Raw genomic sequence first — 23,316 nt, forward strand, 5'->3', positions numbered from 1 at the left:
TTATGATGAGACATATTGCGCTCAAAGTTTACACTTTGGCCTGAGGGTGGTGCTAGACTAGACTAGAGGAAAGGTGATAGGAACACTTATAGATTAGGGTTCCTCCTACAGGAAGCATGAATGCACTCAACAAGTGTCATGAAAAGCTGCTTGTTATATTTTTAGGTATCTAACTGAACTGAACTGAGCCCCCCTTAATTAGTATCAAGTCAAACATGAATTATTAAACTAAACACAACAATATAGTGTTTACACTGAATACTGTGTAGGTGGTGTTCACCTATAGTCTCACAGTAGCCAGTTGATTAGAATCTAAATCTAATGCCTGGGGTTGACAAAAAACAAACAAAGAAAAAAGGGAAAAAAAGAAGCCTGACATTTCACAATTGACCAACCATGGGCAAAATCCAGACATGCTGACTTATGATTCAGACTGAGACATTTGTTCACCTGATAGGGGCAGCAGATTAGTCTTCATCACAGGCAACATAGTTTGTAATATGTGTTAGTGAAAGCTTCCATGAGTTGTATTTCAAAAAGAGCTTGTAAACTGTGCTGTCCTTGGTTCTAGTGCATAATTGTTTATAATCGTACTAGTCTTCCGCCTGTCTTTCTTTTGGAATTCATCGTGGATTTGTAGAAAAGTCTTGTTCTTGGTTTCAGGAACAAAAAAGAATATGTAGCTTCCCACAAACAGGCAAATGACCATGAAAACCAGGAAACAGTACTGCTGTAGTCCAGTCTGTGGAGACAGAATATATTACTTACTATCTAAGATGAGCTTTATTAAACAGTTCAACTTTCAAGACCTGTTTCCTGCTGGTAACCATTCACTTTTGAGCTGTACCAAGTAGAAACCCAACATTAGAAGATAAAGATTGTGGCATAATAGACACCTACCACAATAAATGGGAAGATCATGCCTATGAAGAAGAAGCTGAACCAGTTCACAGAACCTGCAATTATGTATGCAGCAGGGCGCGTGGTTTGTGTGAAAAATTCCGTGGTCAAGATGTTAGTCACACCACCTTCAGGGCAAAAGGAACAATATAAGAGGTCTTATTTAACAGAATTTTAAGAACAATGGATGAAAAATAAATTTTATGAGTTACCTGGTCCTAAACCAAAACTTAGGATAAAAGCAAAAACACACGCCATACTTATATAAGGTACAACTGGGCTGGATTCCTGCAGGGAAACACAGGAAAGAATTATGTTAACTTGACACACACAGGTTTGGTTAACATGCTATTATACTATTATATAGTTATTCAATTACCTGAAAGGTGAGGCTCACAGTGAATAAAATGCAGCAGATACTCATCAGAGAATACCCTCCCAAGATTAGCACTTTCCTTCCCAAACGCTCTATGAGCATGCCCTAAGAAAACACATAACACGTCATATGGATGCACACCACAGGATTATTTAGAAGAGAGCATAATAAAGAGAGAAGCATATTAAGTATGCTTCGCAACTCTAATATTGCACTAGTATGTCTAGCACATAGAACCAATATGAAATAATATAGTTGGAAACAGTATCTCACATACTTACACAGGTTAAAGCAGTGATGCATTCACAGGCACCGGTGCCTACTGTTGCATATGGTATTCTTTCATCTGGAATGCCAGATTGTTTGAACACATAATCTGCATAGAAATAAATCTGCAGAGAAGTAAAGATAATAAAAATAATAATAATGTGCTGTGCAAAGAAAATACATTATGATTTTAGACATCTGGATATCGATATCACTATGCAAATGTATTTTTTTTGCTGACATTGTTGGTATAACCAGATTAGAATCATCATTGTGAGAAAGCAGAGTTTTAGTGGACAACTGGACATACTGCATTGATGCCATTGAGCTGCTGTGCAGCGTTGATCAAGATGATAGAGACAAGCTGCAAGCGCAGACTGCGGTCACTGAACAGTTCCCATGGTTTCTTGGCTTCGACCCCTAGTGCAGCAATCCTCTCTCTCTCCATATCTTCCATCTCGGCATCATAGTTGCCTGCCCCGTGCAGTTGCTTCAGAGCTACACCCGGGAAACACAAGACGTGTGATTGTGAATAATCTCATTGCCGCATGACACAGTCATACTCTATTATTGCATTTGTTCTGCGCACATGACAGATTCACCTAACAGACAGATCAACCTGTGTAAGCTCCCTCTACAAACCTCCACAGTATGTTATAATGTCTGCTCAAAGACAACGTCTTACACATTATCATGGTATATGCTTGAACATTTATCCATTCTCCACAATTCATGTTTCTGTCTCTGACTATATGAGATAATACAAGACTCGCTCTGTCTATTCAACCATGCAGTCATGTGCACAATGTGAAATCAAGATTTGCAGTGCATTGCTGGACTTTAATCTATCAACATTAAATCAATATTTGTGTATATATTTATTCGAGTTTCATTAAAAAGTACAAGAGCGGTTTTGATGCCATATTACCTTTTCTACATCCAACATCATCCCCCTTGTCAATCAATAGGTACCGTGGGCTCTCTGGGAAGAAGGGCAAGATCAAAAGCTGCAGGAATGCTGGGATACAAGTTGTGGAGAGCAGAATGGGCCAGTGTTCCTCATTACCCAGTAGCTCCCTGTAAAATCACATGAATGAAATCTAAATAGCAAGGTGAAACAAACACACAGGCATATTAACACAAAAACAAGTTTCAGTTCTCACTTGAGGCCCATTACTTGACCAGTAAAGATCCCACCAGTGATGAAAATTGAGGTACCCATTGCCATGGCACCACGTAGAGCTGTTGGTGCTATTTCCCCTAAATAAAGAGGCTGCACACATACACCAATTCCTGCAAAAGAGAAAAGTTTTAAAACCAAGTTTTTGTCTGGGTATGGGCGTATTTTCTCATCATTTTTGAGAAATGTAGTTCTCTTTATCTGACATTTAGATGACATTTAGATCTCATTTAGATGAGTATAAAGATAGGAACAAGCCTGTTGAAATATTCACCTGCATTTAGGCCTGAGACAAAACGTCCCAATATGAGTAGTTCAAATAATCCTGTGTGGTAGCTCAAGGCAACTATCAGTGCCGCAAGTAAAGCCAATAAATTATTACCCAGCATTGTTCCTTTTCTGCAACAGAGATCATATACAAAGGAGGAATACATTTAAGCTTTATTTCAAAGGCACACATTTGTAAAAAAAACAAAAAAACAATAATAATAACTATGTAATAATGATGTAATTAAAAAAAAATCATACCTCCCATACTTAATGGACAAGAATCCACCAATACTATTTCCACAAAACCCTCCTAATGTGAATATAGATACAATAGTGGACCACAGTAGTGTGAGAGTATACTCTGTGATGGTAGTCTCATAACGTTCGTGCCAGGTGTGGTTGATGAAATTCTGCACAGCCTGAAGTATGGAAAAATATCAACATGTAACAGTTAGACTGAAATAATGAGCTGTCCTTATGGTATATAATTATTTGAGAAATCCTAAATATTTCAAAGTTGCAACACAGTTGTATGCTACACTAAACCTTAACCACTTGGCCTTCGGTGCTCCCATTGATTATTCCTAAACATAAATAACATAGAGGCCTATAAACTATAATATATGCAGTCTCCTACAATGATTGACAGCCAAATAGGGTCATTATTACCTGAGTGGGTGCATTGATGACCGAAACGTTATAACCATACTGAAAGGCCCCTCCAATACCAGCAGCACCAGCAGCCAGTAGAAGTGATTTATTTGGCAACTGCAACCAAAACAGACACAATGAGTCACCCTAATATTAATATAATAATAATAAATACAACCTTTATGATTAATTGCGACCGAATGAATTATGGAATCACGCATTTCCCGTCAGTGTGTCGGGCACCAGTGTGTGTTGGGCACCATATATGGTGCCCAGGTCTTGTGACATGTGTCATCATCAGGGATGGAGTTAAGCCCATATATGGAGACCCCTGAGGTCAACAAAATTGGCCAGCAACTCTACATCTGACCTCAAACATCAAACCCTTAGATCTCCATATATGGATATGTCGGAACCTGTTCTGACATTCCATATGTTGATCCTACCCCATCCATCATTCCTCTTCGATGTCTCCCTTTTGTTTTGACTGATACCTGTCCATTCAAACTCTAGAGGGGCCTGCCCCAAAGTTATTAGTGCAGCCCACCCGGCAGAACTAGAGTTCTCAACAGGCCCGAGAATTAAGGCCCTGTTTGATGAGGGCCCAGGTAGAAAATGTCCCCGCTCCCTGCTACCACCCTTAGATCTCCATATACTGTATGGAGCTGACCTGTTCTGACATTCCATATGTTGATCTGACCTCATCAAACCCTGTACACTCAAGACATGCTCCTAATATGGCCAGTACAGAATTCATTCAATGTTGATCTGACCCCCCCCCCCCCCCCCATGCCAAAGCGCCAGCGCTCGCCCAGCAGTCTTCCGTCAATGAGGCGTATGTGTGCACGCAACCTCGTCCTTTAGGGTGAGGTCGCTTCTCGCCCTCAGGCGTCTTACTGGTAAATAGAAATTAGAAAACTAAAAATACAGCTGAGTTTAAGGTAAAAGCTATGAGAAGGTAAAGAGCTATGGACATAAAAATGGCTTTATTTAAATGACAGATTAAAGATTGGTTTTCAACTTCTTCAAAACACTAAGAGATCTTGTCATTGTGAGTTCAGGGTATAGGGGCATAGCAGCAGCAGAAGTTTGTCTCACCATGCAGTGATTTTGTCAAATGCTTCTAAAATTAAGACCTGAGTGTTTTGTCTGGAACAGAAAATTAAAGGGAGTGTGTGACAAATAAAACTTAACTTTAAACTCAAATCCAAGCCAGTGCCATATTGCCAGAACTGGAGTAAATGATCGCTTGTCTTATGTTAAAATAATTGACGGAGCATTCTGAATTACTTTCTGAAGTAATACAACCGGCTTGTAATAAATGTAATGTATTTAACTTCTGCATCTTTCTGATTTAAAAAAAGTTAAAGTTCTCAGTTCCTGAGATGAAAAATGGCTATGCTTGTTAATTTAGTTTAATGTAATTTAATTACAATCCAAATTTAAAGTCACACCCAGGTCTGTAAACTGTTTTGATCTGTTTACAATCCAGACACCTGGAATGTAGCATGCAGCATCATGACCAGTATTTTACACTGGCGGTAATTGTATGTGAGGCTTAACTGTTATTTATTACATTATTTAAATGAGTATTCCACCCCTCAATACATTTAATCCTGGGATACATACCTTAAATTCCCTTTTACGTTCTCTGGTGCTTAAAAGTAAAGGATGATATTCATCTCCATTTTCTCTCCTGAATCTTTCCGTGATTAATTTCTTTAACTTATTTACATTTAAATCCATGTCTCTCAATTCTCTCACAGAAGCACAAAGCTCTCTTCACAACGTTGTCATCTTAAAACAGGAAGCCCTCTATGAATGAGACGATTCACAGAGTAGTAAATATACCGTAGCGAATACAATTGATGAGTTAGCTCATGCGTGACCCAGTGGGAGTGTAAAAACCAAAAGGCGTGGTAAACTAGACAAGAGAATAGTGAAGCTTGTTGAAGGGTACCTTACTGTACAGCAAAATCATCTCTCTCACTTAATTTCAGTTACTACAATTCATGATATGTTCAGTATCTATTCTCAGTATCTATCTATTCTATTAGTATTTTTTCATACTGTACATGTTTCCCCTTTTTTTATTTCTTCAACTGTATGATTTCCTTTTTTTCATAGAAGTGTATATGTGTACGTCTTTAAATGTTCTGATGAATTGAAGATGGAGGACCCTGATGCGTGCGTGTGTGTGTACAGTATGTGTGTGAGGGGGAGAGAGAGAGGAGCAGTGGTCTCATCATGACATAGCTATGGTACTTCAACTACACCCTGGCAGTAAACTAATGTTGCACTGGCCTCTACAGGTTGAAACTTCCAACTGGCTTTATTGAAAGTCTGTCACTTGGGGTGTATTTATTCTTTAAGGTCCCCAGACTGGCGGCAACCCACTGATTTATGAGTAAAACATTGTTTGTTCAGGTTCAAGAAAAATAAACAAAAAGGAATAATCAAGAAGGAGAAAGTTTCGACTGTTTCCTAAGGTACTTAAAGGACAACTTTTGTTTTTTTTCAACCAAGGTTCATGTTTTAGGTTGTTATTAGAGAAAGTAAAAGATGAGTGTAATTTTCTTTTCATTCTCTGCTTTCTTTCGTTTTAGTGATTTTAGCTGTTTTTGACAGGGGGGCGGGGGCATTCGAGCATGGGGATAAATAATTATGTATTTTTTTACAAAATGTTATAGTGATTTATTTTTTTATTATTTACTATAGTCCTACTTGAACCAAATAAATTACATCTGGCCACAGAAGATCACAGGATCTACTGAATATGAAGGTAGCCTACTAGAGGGAAGCCACACTGTGTGTCATAGGCTCAATATCAGTTTGACACATTCAGTAGATCCTGTGATCTTCTGTGGCCAGATATAATTCCTTGGGGTCTAGTAGGACTATAGTAAATAACAAAAAAAGATAGCTATAAGATTTTGTAAAAAAATACATATTTAGCCCCATGCTCGAATGCCCCCGCCCCCCTGTCAAAAACAGCTAAAATCCCTAAAACGAAAGAAAGCAGCAAATGAAAAGAAGAATTACACTCATCTTTTACTTTCTCTAATAACAACCTAAAACATGAACCTTGGTTGAAAAAAACTAAAGTTGTCCTTTAAGGTTCTCAAGGTTCTATCTATTGTGACCTGTGCTAGTGTATTTGGCATTGTTCAATACACAGGCTGCCTCTGACCCCAGACAAACAACCATGGTTAGGTGACTCAAATGTCCTCACAACCAAAAAACATGAAACTCTATTTTTCCCCATCATTTCTTTTTACTTTATAGTAGTGATGCACCGATGTATCAGCCATTGTCAATATCGGTAACGGCAAATACAACCGACATTAACCGATGGCAGTAGCCCATGTTTATTTGTTGTTGATAAGCATAGATTTTGCATTGGCTATGTTGGTGTGTTGGTTATCTGTAGTCTACCAAGCTGTAGATTCTGAACATTTATTTATTGTATTGAAGATGTATTTTTTTCCCTGGACCAAAAGAGGGAAGTAAAAACAACAAAAAATAAATAAACATATATCGGTGTCAGTATCGGCTATCGGCTAAATTGTTATTTTAAACATCGGTATCGGCCAAGAATTTCCATATGAGTTTGAGTTTGAATCTTTATTTCGGTCATTTTTACAAAAACAGATAAACAAAAATAGGTTTAAGCAATTTACATTGCTTAATTTATATTACATTTATTTAGTCAACACAGTGACTAGTTCTGACCGAAAAGGTATGGGCTGAAGCATAAAGCTTATTATGCCCACCTTTTTATATAATACAAATAATAATAATAATAATAATAAGTCTGTGATTAATTATCACAGTAGCATAATTTATGAAAACACAAATGGGAAAAAAAAAGAGCAATATCATAGAAATATTACTAAAAACAGAAAAGGAAAAATAACAAAAGTAAACAGGATGTTGATTTACATCTGTCATCACATACTATAATATATAATAATATAGATATGAATATAAAAATAAACTTAAATATAATTATAAATAGAAATAAATATAACCATACTTATCTAAATGTCTATACATGAAAATGTATACATTTTTGTTTTTGTTTTCTTTTTTACAAATATATACAGCCAAGCACCCATTCAACCGTTTTCTCATTTTGTTTGTTCTGCTGCTATATATGTATCAATTATCTTTGCTTTAAATAATTTCTTATATGTTTGTATTGACCTAGACAATTTAAGCTCGTTATCCAATTTGTTCCACAGTTTCACTCCTATCACAGTTATACATCTCCCCATGGTGTTTGTCCTTGCCTTTGTTGTTTTAAACATAGCTGTTCCCCTGAGGTCATCGGTAGGTGCATCCCTACTTTTTAGTTAACCCGACCTTTATCCTATACCCTATAGTACATACAGACTGTCATGAGTCATGACTATAGCAAGTATTGCAACTCAATTGAAAAGATATGTATCTGCAGTTTGACAATAAAATTGACAATGAAACTGCTGATGCTGCAGTTCTTTGACTTCTTTCTATGTCTGTTTTTACCTCCTTTTATGATTATTTCCTGTTTTTGGTTATATAGAAGTGTATATTTGTACGTCTCTACATGTTCTGATTAATTGAAAATGGTGGATCCTATTGTAAACAAGTGTAATGCTTTTACTTACTTATTATATACATTATGTCTTAATAATATACCGGTATATTATACTACTCTGATGTTTCATTGGTGTATATAATGTAGAAAAACTATTTATGCAGATGTTGTTCTATGATGTCATTCCCATTCAAATCAAATAAAGAAATATCTTCCAAGTAAACTGACCTAAACAAAGTTCTTTCACTTTGACCTACCTCTTTCTTTAATGCTGGAGATCCTTCATTTGACAAACTCATTTTCAACGCAAAATATGTCTAAATGCATTATATATAACAGATGTAGGCTACTACTTGTGTTTCAGTCTAAATAGCATGCAGAGTAGACTATGATCTCATAACACCGGGTAGCCGTTTATTAACTCTAACAGCACATTCCACATGCCTTTGGTATTAGGAGGATTGCTGACCCCGATACAGAGATTATTAACAATTTGTTGCCTTAACTAGAAGTTGAGGTATTTTCAAATGGGCACATTTATGAGAGCAGATAACCATCAGATAACCATCAAACACATAATTCATCCAACAGAGATCAACTTCCTGGACACCACCGTATTTTTTCATACAATAGATCATACACATAAACGACTACTGACAAAAATATATTTTAAGGACACAGACACACACGCACTACTCCATAAACACAGCTACCACCCAAAGCACACCTTTGCAGGAATCATTAAATCACAAATCATTCGGTTTTCCAGGATTTCATCCAATAGGGAACATTTCAATCAGGCCACACACACACTCTTCACAGTCCTCAGAAGGAGAGGTTACAGCAAGAGATTTTTGCGTACCATCAGGAGCAATGCCCTGGCCTCTCTCTCCCCCACCCAGTCACTCTCCACAAACACTCTGCCTCCCACCCCTAACCCTCTCACCCCTAATTCTAACCCTAACCTCAACCCTAGCTTTCCTCCCCAGCCACCTCAGAGCATGCATCCCGGTCAGAGGCCTCTCTCTGGCGCGGGGACAAGGGCGGACCTGGACGGGGCCCACACATTACCCTCTCCTCTATGTCTTCCCTCCTCCAACTCTTCTTCTCCCACCATCCAGGCCATCGGCTCCTCTACCACTACAACACTACTCCCATTCATAACCACATTTTCACATACACCCCAACCACTACACCACAAGTTCAAACAGAATTTCACCACTACACAACAATCTTACCCCCCATTACAAACACATCAGGTCATTTCTGCACTAAGAAGGAATAGGAACCTGGGAGACCTCCTTGCATTCCAAATTTTCCACTTTACCTCCCAAGCCCCCACAGCCACATACACTCCAAATTCATCAACAACGCCCATAGTCACACTTCCTCCCCCATCACAGATCCCCTGTCTCTGACCACCCCCAATATAGTTTACATCATCACCTGCACAGTGCACACAATGTCGTAAACACTACATAGGAGACACACACTAGAAACACGCCTCAAACAACACCTATCACATCAAACGAGCAGACATACACACAACCCTGTACACACACTTTCAATCCCATCCTATCGCTAACCTCATCATTTCAGGTCTGGAATGTGGAGTCCGATGGACCAGTGGACAGCTGAAACTAATGGAGCATAGATGGATCAAAAAATTGCAAACAGTAACACCCACTGGGCTAAATGAAAGAAGTTGATTACCTACATATTACACCCACACCTCATCCCTTTTCTGTACATTCTTCTGTTCAAATAAATAAATGGTATCCAGGCCTTGCTCTTTCATTCATATTGTTTGGTCCATGTTATTTTAGGGGGGAGTAGGAAGTGTGATCCTGATCTTGTGTGTGACATCCCTCATGGCTTGCAATTTCTAAAAACAAAACAAAAACATAACGTGTCGTAGTTTCACCGTGTCAATTAAATAAAAACGTTTTGAATGAATTCTACGACAAACCTTGAAGTAGCCTATCCTTCGTGATCATTTGGCCTCAGGGGGGCACCACATCTTCACATGAAGAGCTCGGTGCAACACTATAACTCTTCCCCCGATCGTTTTGAAATGTCACAAACAGGTACTAGTTGGTACTTCTTTTCACAATGTCGGGCAGAAAGCCCCGGTCGGTGGCAAACCCTCTGGAATCTGCGATCACCACACCCAGTGAGCGAATTTTGAAAGAATGCCACAATTTGTATGTGGACAGCAAAAACGGTAAATACTAAGCAATATGTGGATTATGATTCAATTCAATGTTCGGCATGAAGCAAACAAGTCCATGACTGCATAGTTGCGATGTTATGTAAGGTTACAAACTATCCAGCAAGACCCATTCTAAAGTTTACTCGAACGCAAAAGCGATAAAATACATATTTATTGTTTAAAGTGATATACAGTAACAGTTAAGAACCACATGCTGCCTTCTGTCATTGTTGTCTGTCGGTTATAACATTGACCCTATCTAATCCTTGTGACTCGTCTGGCCGTTTACCCCCCGGGGACTGGTGCTGCACCGCCTGTGTTCACAGTGTGTCTGACAGATAGTTGAACATAAGGTTCTGCCTGTTTACTATAGTATATGTATTCGGGTTTCGAATCGATTATGAGAAAGTACCACTAAACACGTCGACATTCTTCTCAATACATTATGAATTTATGATCCAACAGCTACGTAAACTTTTAGATAGCCATATGTTCACTGTCCACAGTGTCTGACTGTCATAAAGTAAGAAATTGCTGAATCCAATATCAGAGTACAGGCATTCACCCAATGCAGGCTACCTCATTTATTGTTAAACATTCACTTGACTACATGATGCTGCCTTTAGTGGTTTTTGTACCAATCATCACACAAACATAGCGGAGAGTGGCCAGATTATGCCAATAAGACCCATTGAATTGAATTATAGATGGTAGGATAGGATCTACAAACTGGATTTGACAGTGTTGAATGCTGCAGGCCTGCAGGGCAAGGGACAAGCGGTTAAGCGTCACACGACCACATGCCACATGCTCTGCTGCCCTTAACGTGTATGCGCTGCATATAGGCTTGGTGAAGATTGCCAGCAGCCTGGGTGTCCGTCTCCTACCTCCTAGAAAGAAGATCATAGTAATGATAATGGGGAATCATTCGGCAGGAAAGAGTTCCTTCATCAACTGGTAAATTGATTATCATTATTATACACACTGTACACACACGACACAAGGTCACCTCATAAGAGAGATTTCTAAATCCTCCTAAATAAATAAAGGTTAAATAAAAAACCACACCCATGTGAAGTGAGCGGCACTCTTATGATTTTTATCATCATCATTATGAATGATGCACCATCTCATTCCGGCCAATCCCAATTTGCATCCTCACTTTCACCACTTTTCTGTCCTCACTTTTTATCGTCAATAAGTACTTTGCTACAAAGTACTTTGCTCAGCCAATCAAATTATGGGGTGCTCAGCCAATCAAATCATCGCTATGGGCCGGGGTACACACATGTTTTCTCACAAAATTAATGGTCATTCTTATACCAGTACTGCAATTGGCAAAGTTGATTTAAAACCCAAGAAAGCATAGCAATACATTTGTTCTTGTTATTACCTACCATCTGGCTGCTATGACACACATCTAGAAGACTTTGGCTGTCTTTCCTGTTGATAGGCAGCAGTTTCAGACTGGGGTGAGACCTTACCCCAAAATGAGTACTGGCTCATGCAGTGGCTGGCATGTATGAATAACATAATATGTTATTCATACATGCCAGCCACTGCACTTTATATATTATATAAAGCCACATTTTTAATACTTTTTCAAACAACTGCTTTGCTTACTGAAAATAACCGTTTTTTGATTAAAACAACGTGATGGTGAGTTATGTTTTTCAGTTGAAACGTGTTATTTTCAGCAAGCGACATTGGAATACCAGATAGCGGTACATTACAACAAAGTATAAATCTGATGCCTCTTGTGGCTCATGGGTAAGCACAATAAAAGTATGTCACAATACAAGCTCACATTGCAGATCTGCTAATTTGGGCGTGCCTCACTGTTGTACAACAAATTATAAATCGCTAAGATGAATGGATATTGCAGAGGTACTGTAAAATGTTAGGTAAATCTCCTCAAGAGCATGCAATTAAACTGGCTAAAACTTGTCTCCTTAATTTAAATCTTCACTTGTGTTATTTCAGGTATGCTGAAGAACATATACAGAAAACAGGTGTTGCCATTGAAACACAGGGGTTTACCTTCATCACAAGTGGGCGTAAAAGAGAATCATTGACGGTAAGAGGAGCATTTAGCCTCCTGAAGCTTCTCAAACGGTCACAAACATATAGTGTTCACCCTGTGAGGTTTCTAAGCCCAAGCCTTATAATCACAGCATGAAAATAATATTTATTTTAGAGAGAACCATAATGCAGTAAAAGTAACTACATGGCAATTGTCTTGTAGGAAGGCAATGTTGTAATTATTATTTGGTTTTCAGCTGTTAATTAGTTTGAACTATTATTTATTATCTATTTAATATATTATATATTCAGACAACACTTTTCTGCAGGAAAGAACCATATCTTAGCCCAATCAAAATGGTTGGTAAACAGATACATTGGAAGCCTGTGTGTATGGAAGGCACTCCCTCTCAGTGTAGCGATGCCTCACTGCATGCCGCTCCTACGAGGGGCTGGGTTACACACACACACACATGCACGCACACGCACATAGACTCTCACATCGCACACAGCATCTCTGCAGTACTACATATACTAAGCAGGCTGGGGAACAATCTCTCTCCCTGTCTTCTTCTTTCTCATTTTCCTTTGCATTTCTTTCTCTCTACCCTCCTTTGTGTGTGAAAAAGATGAAGCTGAATAAGATAATTACAGGGAAGGACTGTACTGGAAGGAATATTGGCTATATACAGGAAGCCACAACAGAGCACCTGACTACGGGTTTTATGATGTGCAAAGATGAGAGAAGATTCAGGGCTAACTGGCTGCTCGCTCCAGAAAACCATAGATATAATCTGTCACTTGTTATTTCTCTCCCTGTTTTCTCTTCCACAGGGGAATGCAACGCTGCATCTCTACCCTCACTTCAGACCACTCCTTGAGTTCAAAGGTAAGGCGCTCCCCTTATTTTTAAATTCTGTATCTGACTCTAGAAATCAGAAAATGTTAATTTTCACCACTTAAATGCTGCCATGAACACCATTAAAAATGATTCGCTAGTGTGCATCTTTGCAATAGTAGCATTGATATTGGTATTCGAGGTGACACGCAGGCCTTTCCAGCCTATCCACCTGTTACTCAAACTAAAGCCATATTGGTATTCTACAATTCATGTTTTAGGGTATGTACATTTTGTCTCAACACGTAGGCTCTGTGATAGCCTGACTCTTACAGTACCATCACACAACACAACAGAGCTGTTGTTTCATCTCATGTCTTATGTAGCTAGTTACTGTTGTGACTCCCTGGCTTTGGTATGGTTTCTGCCCAACGATGGTTTCAGCCTTTGCTTATGCTCCCAAAACAATCCAAATGGGTGTTCGTCACTGTTATTCAGCACTCTGTTGGAGCTGCACCAAAGCTATGTTACAGACTTACATTTAGGTTTGAATCACTAAATCAAATTACACTTATATAATTCACTGAAGCTGCAGATAGACGCAGATATAGACTTGGTAGCTGCTCCATTTGTTTATTCCATAACTCTAGAGGTATTAAAGTCTAGTATACTACTATCTGATAGTCTATCCCACTAAAGAAATGTTCTTGTGAGCGACTTGTGATATCCAGCTGCTGTTGTCTATAGAGCTCATTCCTGTCTTGGTGATTTGAGCTAGAGTTTATGTGCTACACCTTGATGACTAATGCTCAATACTGAGTCATAGCTTCAGAGTGCACCAGGTTTATCACTTCATTACACGTCAGGCACAGACTCCACATTCACATTTACTCACTGTCTGTCTCACACCAATGTCATGCAAATCTGTATATTTATATGCTAGCATATAACGGAAAGGGACATAATTGGTGAGCTATTCATTCGTAATTCTGTCTTTAGTAGTGTCTATGTTGTCCTGCCTGTGGTGGCAGTTGGTTGGTGTGGTCCAGCGGTACAGTGGGTCGGTGGTGATTGGTGAATGAAAAATGCTTGAGTAGGAACTCTGGGTGTGCCTGCCTGGACGAAGTATCCGCGTGGAGGGGGCTGCACTGTACTGTACGTCTATACATTGACAGTATGTAGATAGCGAGGGTTCACTGGGTGCGGAGTGCACACGGTATGGCGCGTGAGTCACACGCCCCATCGACGGCAGTGCAGTGGAGTCAGGAGGAGCTACTGAGAAATGTCACAGCCATTAGAGCCTGCACAGACTATAGAGCACAGCCCCGACGGCAGCTCCACGCCACAGGCCTTTACCTCACCCATGGAATGGATCTGACCTGGAATCCAGCTGCATCACTGGCCCACTGCCTCCGGAAATACTACATTAGATGCACTGTACCTGTTTGCCAGTCATGCTGGCTGCAAGGATGACTCGGCAGAAAAGAACACATCTATTATCTTCATCCAGTGGAAGTTACTGCTGATTGTACAGTTTGTTTGTTGCGTGTTGCGGTCCCAGGCATGTATGATGTTGTTTGTGCATGTTTGGTGTAAACTTACAGTGTGTGTGTGTGTGTGTGTGTGTGTGTGTGTGTGTGCGTGTGCGTGTGCGTGTGCGTGTGCGTGTGCGTGTGCGTGTGCGTGTGCGTGTGCGTGTGCGTGTGCGCGATATTACAATATCTTATTAATCAACTTTGTTGTCAAGAAAGAATTCAGAATATCATACTGTCAGAATTAATGCCTGCTGTCATCCTTAGAAAATGATTAATTCTGGTTTAAAGTGACATGCATAGATGTGATTTGTCTATGTTGTGTTTGCATTTGATATGCTTAGTTTTCAGTCAACAAGTTCTTTTTTAGCCTTTGTCAATGCAGCATTATTTCAGCCTTTGCCCTTTTACTCGTGCACAGGATCTCCTGTTCAGCCTTCTCAGTTACTCTGTCTAGAGGGACTCTCTGTATGCTGTAGGAACGCTTGTTGGCACCTATTCACCTTTAGCCACTTTTTTGGGGCATGTCATTATAAGTGAGAAATGTTAAGAAATAATAATATATTTCTGAGGGGCTTGTGTGTGTGTGTGTGTGTGTGTGTGTGTGTGTGTGTGTGTGTGTGTGTGTGTGTGTGTGTGTGGGGGGGGGGGGGGGGGGGGGCATTAAATGCCATTGACATTAAGGATAATGGACAATTTTGAGTGTTTGTGGTAACACAAACATTGAAGACTAAGTACAATGATAAGAGCGCCCCTCACTTCACACGGGTGTGATTTCTTTTAAAGTAAAACTTAAAATAATTGCTGATCTAAAAGATCCCAATGTGCTGCCCTGTGAGCTTGTAGATATTTTCACTGTCGTACAATAAAGTTAATTATATAGATGGAGTATAAATGATTTTGGCAGGCATAAGGCTTTCTTCTATGTTTTACATCGATAACTATGGCCATAATCTATAACTATGGCCATAATCTATCTCGCTCCTAATGCTTTTAGCACTTGTAGATGAGTGTTTTCAGCATTCCTGATCAATAGCTATAATATTGTACTGTTACTATATAAGCATTAAGCATTCTGTTCCACAGTTGGGATTTCAGTTTTATGTAAGCGGAATGGCCAATTAATAGGAAATGTATGGGAACAACCTTTTGAACAAAGGTGTGGAGTTGGAGACAGATATATTGGTAGTGAGGCCATGCTGATAATAGAACCATTGGGGAATGCTAATGTGTCACAGTCGCTGAGGCTGTGGTCGCAGCAGCACAAGGGTGTGATTTGTACTAACACCTGCCCCTTGCCATGAAATACCCCCAGTGTAATCTCGGGCCTCTATCTGCATGCGCGTGTGTGTGTTTGTGTGTATTGAGTGAGTGTGGGGGGAGTCAGGCTTGGGGAGGAGGGTGGTGGTGGTTTCTCAACGGTCATCCTGTTCAGCTGCTCAAAGAGATGCGGGCTGTGTGGATGTGTGTCAGTGTGGAGCCGACTTCAGGGGACTCGTGTGCCGGTGTTTGTGGGATAGTGCGACCTCACAGTGCGTTGCTTCACAGTCGTTCTTCACTGGCTAGCTTTATGTCCCACGCCCCACACTAAAGCTGCCAGTTGAAGAGCTGTTGTGTGTAACCATGACAACAGGCCTCTCTCCGCAGAGAGGATGGTGGGAGAAGTTAGACCCTATGAATTGTTTCATGTCGGGTAGTTTGATCTGTGAGGGCGTGGACACCAGGGGTGTTGGCCTTTTGGGGATTTTCATTGCAGTTTACGGAGCAAGCTGTAATGCATTCTTGATTTTTTTCTTCCAAATGTGCATTAGTGCTCATAATCAAAATGCAAACATAGAGTTGTATGAACTGGACTAATATTTATTTGTAATAATTGACACATTTTCATTTAAGAAGTCAAAGCGTTGACAGTATTCCTGGCCATCCCTGCTACTGGCTTCTTTCAGCTCTCATAGTATTGACTGCACTGCGGCTTCCAGTAACAAATAAACCAGTCATTGGCGGTGACAACCTTCAGAAGGGCTTCAACATGTTATTTATCACCCTGAACCTTTACTGAAGTGGGGTACGCTACAGTATATCTCTCTCACCCTACATAGTACATTCCTCAGTGTTAATATACTGTAATGCTGAGCATTTTAATGTGCAGAGAGAGAACTGCATACACAGAATCTGTATACCCTAGGTGTTTTGGACTACTTGATGTCCGAGATCTCGACCTCCAAACAGAAGAAGTTCAGCCTGGTGACATTTGTGGACACGCCAGGTTTGGTGGACGGGGACATGGTCTACCCCTTTGATGTGAACAGCGCCATCACCTGGTTTGGTAAGGCTTTATCGTTCAACCTCTTTCCTAATTTCAGTGTATCTGCTCAAGAGGCATAAACCGGTGATTGATTTCTGTCTCATCTAATGTATATTCTCTTCTTGTCTCTTTGCAGGGGAGCAGGCAGACCTGATCTTCGTGTTCTTTGACCCCATGGGCCAGGCGCTGTGCAAACGAACACTCAATATTGTGGAGAAATTGAGTGAGACGTGTGCAGACAAGGTGTTGTTCTACCTCAGCAAGGCGGATGTGGCTGGGAAAGAAACAGACAGACAAGTGGGTTTGCCCAATACGTGCCTATAGCGCTGAACCTTTTCTAGACACCGCTTTATATATTTGAGCTGCATGTAATGAATAAACCAGGCTGTGCTCTTGTAATTACAGAGGGTGATGATGCAGATAGTTCAGGAACTGTGTCGTCGTCCGGGCCTCAACAAATGCGGTTTTGAGATGCCCACAATATACATCCCTAATCCACAGAAGGTAAAAATGCAGGATCACTGACGCTGTACATCCTTATTATTTATAATTATGGAGTAATTAAGGAGTCACAAGGAGAATATGAATTATAACTGCAACAAATGATGCCGACAACCCATGGGTGTACTTCCAACGTTTTTTCGCCTAGATCACATGCCGTTCACGTGACTATAATTAGAACATATATGTTTTGTGTTTTAGCCTTTAATTCTATTAGCTACAGTATACACATGTGATGATGACAATCATAGTCAACTTGCTATTCATATGCTATTTCTATTTTATGTTCTTTTGTAGGATTAAACGTTGAGTTGAGTATCTTTCAATAGTCAACCTCAAGTGTGCACATATTTAAATTGGGTCTGACTTTAAGGTTCTTTGCTATCCTTGGTGTTGAATGGCCATTGATTATCTAGGAACATAATTTATCCACTTCAGCTTGTCACTGTACTGTGGATAGCCAAGAACAGTATGAATCATTTTGTAATATGATTGCTGGGTGAGTTACACACCGTCTCAAGGAGAGCAAGGGTTGTAAACCATGGCCTCTGATCAGCCATCTTTGACAATGTCTGCCCGGGTCCGGAGTAATTACTCTGCCGTCCCTCTGATCAATAGCCGCAAGGCTGTGCTCTGCATGGTGTACGGCTCCTGCACAGATGTATTTTTGCGGAGAGAGTGCAGCTTCACATTCTGCTAAGTGCACATGGCTGTCAGTCAATATATTCCCATATTCCCATTTGTGGAAGAACATCGTTTTTTTCAAGCTTAGGGCGCACATAGAATTTGCTGAGTCATTCCATCAAACAAACCATTCCATTCAGCCATTCCAGTCTGTATAAGGAAACATTTGTTCTGTTTAGCCAAGTCGCTGTGTGAACCAGATTGATGGGGTGTGTCAGACCATTGAGAAGACCATCAACCAGGCAGTTCAGAAGACACTGGATCAGCTGGAGAAGGACTGTGATATCATCTGTTCAACAATTAGCAACAGACTTGCCCAAGACAGGTAGACCACTGAACAATCATGTATCAGTTGTGTTATCCTTCATATTACTATTATTACTACTAACTATTCTCGTAGAAATCCGTAAGTGACAGTAATGGTCCTACTCAATTAACCACTTAAACCCTAGGATCCCTATTCTGGAGGGAAAATGCAAGCCAACAACGCACCGCAATGTGTGAGCTTGTAGATCTGCTTTTTTCTGTGACAAGATTTGGTGTAGAGGGGGAAAACGGGCGATCCAAGTACAGAGCCAACTCGGGTCAAGTTTACCAAGTAGGCTATAGATGTTTCAAGTGGTTAATGTAGTCATCTTTCAATATTTGGCGCGGAGGTACCCTGCCCTGAACCATGGAGGATGTGGGTTCAACTTCAAGTCCACCGCGGTGAATCCGGCTTTGTCAGGCGTCTATGCAAACACGATTGGTTCGGGGGAGGGGAGCCGCCGAGCCGGGTGGGTAGGGTGATATTTACACATACTCCTACAGGCATGGGCTGCACCTGTCAGCAGGGAGTAGTCCTCCCAGTGGGGGAGCAGTGACAACACAGAAATATCTGTGGGGAGGTATTAATTGGCATAACGACTAAATTGGGGAGAAAATGGGGTAAAAATAATTGGCTACTCTAAATTGAAAAACAGTATAAAAACATATATGTAGTCATCTTTCTGCGTACTGTATATACCAGATGTATGTTTTATTATACACAGGATGCAAGCATTATCCATGTTTCTTTGTCGATTGCACCTTACAGTATATTCATTCCCTCTCTTAATCCACACAGGGCAGATGTCAGCTACAACAAAAGTGTCCGTCTTCACTCCTTCCTGTGTGGGGCTCTGGGCGTATTTCTTCCCTTCCTCTTCATCCTCAGCTTCATCGTGAACACCTTTGCCAAAGAGACACTAGATGAACTTTTTGGAGAAGGGCTGTCCAGGATCCTTTCAGCCTCCACGGTATGCATGTGACCCCAATAATGCTCACACTGGACCCTCGGCAGGCCTAGTTTGACACTCCCAGATTTAAATGAACACTCAGACTTTTGTAGCCTCTTGTCCTATTCCCACTGTCCTGTTTTCAACATTGTTAACAGTTTACAATTGGCATAGCCGAGGCATGGTTGGCGAATGGGCCTTTCTGTGTGGAGTTTGCATGTTCACCCCGTGTCCCCTAGGGGACCTACCCTAGGCGGGGACCCTCACAAAACACATGCAGTAATCCTGGTCTCTAAAGTAAACTACCTCCGCCTGGCCAGCCGGGACGCCTGATCGGGAGGGGAAAGGATCTGGTCGGAATAACGTGTTCCTTCCACACCCTACATCTGGCCAGGGAAACTCCCCCCTATAAGGTGAAAAGAAGCAGCTTGGACTCCTCATAGATAGAAGGAAGCATGAGATCAGTCCGCTGCCCTCCCCAGGTTGGCAGAGGAAGCGTAGCGCCCAGGATTACATTAGATAATTGACTAGGTGAAAGAATTGGTTGCAAAATCGTGGGATAAAAAAAAAACAGTTTACAGTTGGCTGAATGCATTTACTATGTATCTCTTGAGAGTCTTGCAAGTGATATGGCATGGAAAGTTATAGCGAACGACTGCTGAGCAACATGCATGATGGGGGTTTGCTTCACGATAGAGGACATCACTGGACAATTTAGCATAGGCCACAATCCCTGTGGTTTATTTTGTGTTCTGACTGTATATTGTTTGTATCTCACCAGGGAATAATGGTGTATCTGTGGGACTGGATCCCAGAAGATGGACAAGTATTGTTTCTTATCATCTTTGGAAGTTTTTGTTACCTCCTGCTATTCCTAGCAAAGTATTTTGCACGGTAGGCAAAATTACATCCCTACATTTTACCCTACCTCCAAGCAATGTCAGTTTTACTTCTAGAGACTAGAAAACAGCATTTCACATAATAAAGTACAGCATTTACAGTTTCCACTTCAATATAGTGTATTGGTTAGAACACATACACAAGCATTCTCTGTCTCTCTCTCTCTCTCTCTCTCTCGCTCGCACATGCTCTCACACACACACACACACGCACGCACATGCGCGCACACACACGCACACAAATATAGTAGAATTTGTAATTATGTATCTATTTTATTAATGATAAGTTGATGTGATGTTTATCTTTCTTAGCCAAGGGAATAAGACTCTGACAAAGAAGGAGAGGAGGAGTCTGGCAGAGTACAATGATTACATCCAGGACGTGGTCAGAGACAAGAAGGTTAACATCCTTTTTATTGTTTTAATCTTGTAGTCTCTGAAGATCGTTGTTTTTCTTTTGTTTAATGTCTGTCGTATGGTGGTGTCGCTTGCCAAAAATATCATATTTACAAGCTCACAAGGCGCTGTGATGTGTCGTGAGCTTGTAGATCGGTTACTTTCGACACCATAGTACGACGAGAATAAATGAAGCATAATTATGTTAGTTAGTTATATTTCAGCCACAGAACTAACATTGTACATTTTAATCAACAGGGTCAATTGTATGAATGGTATCTGCAGCAGTGTGCAGCTGAATATGACTTCTAACCATGGGTAAGCCCCTGAAAGTTTACATACATCAGAATTGTTGATGTCACCATTTGGTACCATTTGTCAAAATGACACTCTTTTTGCCACTGGGCATTTTTCAATGGGAGCCACGGGAGGTTCTGATCAGGTAATTATCACCTCCGTGATAAGCTTTAATCTTCCCAATTATGTGCTCCCTCATGATCTTTGACAAATTGTATACAGTGATAAGCTTTAATCTTCTCATTTATGTGGTCCTTCATGATCTGTAAAAATGTAATACAATGTAATGCCAACGTTGTCATCTCAGAGTCGGAAGCAATTTCATTATGCACATGCAATTAAAAGTGCCTTTAGTGTTAAGTACAGGATAATACTATGCTGATAATAATTTGAGAAATATCCTTATGATCTTGTTTATCAGTTTTTTATTAAGCCATAGTGTTTCTGTTGGAAACTTAACTGTTTACATCTAAATCTTGTTCTTACTGACTTGTAACTGGCTCATGTTTGCAGAATGTGTTATGGAAACTGAACTATATTTTATAGTTTTCTTTTAATAGTTTTTGTTTTACCTTTGTTCAGCCAAAGCCGTCACTTTATCTTTACAAAATAACAGAATGTGTAGTACTTCACTTTATATTTGTATTCTGAATATTCTAAATTATGTAATTCTAAAATAATCAATACCGCAGCATAGAATGTTGGTTATTGTATTTGTACAAGAATAGATGCATTTCTTTGAAAAGGTTTTCAGATAAACTAATTAGGTGTAATCACCCATGCCATGATGTCCAGAAGTTCTCATTTGATCCCTGTAATGTGATGTATGTTACCAATTGTGTCTTTAGTGCATTGTCCTACAAAACATTATAGTCAGAGTTTAATACAGATGGAGAAACATTGCCAGATTCAGATTGCTGTCTACCCATGAAGCTATGGCTGCCCAATAATTGAAAAGATTTCATGTAACACAATATTAATAGTTCTGTTCAACTAGTGAGCATAGGTTGGTCAACTGTGAACTCGTCCAGTCCACTGATGTGTGTACCCTGTATCCTTTGTTGTCAAATTAAGTAGTGAAAATAGCCAATCTACATCTGGTAGATCTGCAATTTTTGCCAAATGTTTGCCTATTTTGGCTTATGTTCATCTATTATGACATGCCAAGAATAGGGATGGTAGGGTTTCATGTGGTTAATTTGATTTTGAGTGTCCATTTGTACAGTTAAATTAACTTTTTATACATGGCTGTCTGCTTTGGTTGAACCTTTTTGCCCTACAGTGTATTACTTTGGGTTAGGGTCAGTGTTGTTATTGCAATACAAACTCTCCGTTCTATTACCTTAGCTGCAATACCACATAATGCCTTCACTCCAGTGTTTGTAGATAAGATATATTTATTTCTCTCAAAAGGTATCGTTGGTCTTTTTGTTTTAACCAAATGAGCCCTATTTGGGCTCTTTGCAATATTGCTGTGAATGCTTTCAGTTTCTATTATATTGTCTGTATGTCTTAATGTAGAATGGGTTCTTTCTATTTTGTCCTTTAAATTGACTTTCAATACGTTTATTGAAATTGCGTGTGAATTTGTCTATCGTGTGTAATTGTTTTTAAATTGATTTTAGATCGTTATGGGTGGTACAAACAATGTCTCAATAGTATAAATCTTAATCCAGTGACTCTAAGACAGCCTGTCTTCCCCTGTACCCTGTTACATCTTTCAAGATTAAATATTTTGTAATGACATGACTCCTATATTTATCACTAAGGGGTGTGTGTGTGTGTGTGTGTGTGTGTGTGTGTGTGTGTGTGTGTGTGTGTGTGTGTGTGTGTGTGTGTGTGTGTGTGTGTGTGTGTGTGTGTGTGTGTGTGTGTGTGTGTGTGTGTGTGTGTGTGTGTGTGTGTGTGTGTGTGTGTGTGTGTGTGTGTGTGTGTGTGTGTGTGTGTGTGTGTGTGTGTGTGTGTGAATATATACCCTTAAGTCATTGTTGAAGACTTTTATTTCAAAGTTTTTGTTATAAAAATACCATTCCAAGCCTCTGTAGGAAGAACAATGCTGTTTAAAATGTTTGACTTATATCTTAAGCATAATTTATACTACAGTATGAAACGCTCATGGAAAATGACACTAGAACGATGCTGTTGCATGAC

General features: G+C 40.0%; 2 protein-coding genes across 2 annotated transcripts; one reads left to right on the top strand and one right to left on the bottom strand.

Annotated features, from left to right (window-relative positions):
- Positions 1–338: 338 nt before the first annotated feature.
- slc2a11b (solute carrier family 2 member 11b) lies at positions 339–10,220 on the bottom strand (the record flags this gene model as incomplete). Its single annotated transcript, XM_083784814.1, has 13 exons — positions 339–742; positions 901–1,028; positions 1,113–1,188; positions 1,280–1,381; positions 1,558–1,668; positions 1,854–2,041; positions 2,472–2,620; positions 2,707–2,836; positions 2,998–3,122; positions 3,252–3,412; positions 3,663–3,761; positions 9,551–9,669; positions 10,193–10,220. 13 exons carry the CDS (start codon positions 10,218–10,220, stop codon positions 533–535), a joined length of 1,626 nt encoding a protein of 541 aa, XP_083640940.1. The 3' UTR covers positions 339–532.
- An 87-nt stretch (positions 10,221–10,307) lies between these two features.
- LOC310872460 (uncharacterized protein) lies at positions 10,308–22,871 on the top strand. The gene is made up of 12 exons (XM_083784356.1): positions 10,308–10,447; positions 11,281–11,392; positions 12,419–12,512; positions 13,292–13,346; positions 17,013–17,153; positions 17,269–17,429; positions 17,538–17,636; positions 18,497–18,642; positions 19,423–19,594; positions 20,355–20,467; positions 20,785–20,872; positions 21,127–22,871. The coding sequence occupies exons 1-12, from the start codon at positions 10,336–10,338 to the stop codon at positions 21,178–21,180; spliced, it is 1,347 nt and encodes a 448-aa protein (XP_083640482.1). The 5' UTR covers positions 10,308–10,335; the 3' UTR covers positions 21,181–22,871.
- The last annotated feature ends 445 nt before the right edge of the window (positions 22,872–23,316 follow it).

The sequence above is a fragment of the Protomyctophum parallelum genome (assembly GCF_964188405.1).
Source record: "Protomyctophum parallelum genome assembly, chromosome: 15".
NCBI lineage: Eukaryota > Metazoa > Chordata > Actinopteri > Myctophiformes > Myctophidae > Protomyctophum > Protomyctophum parallelum.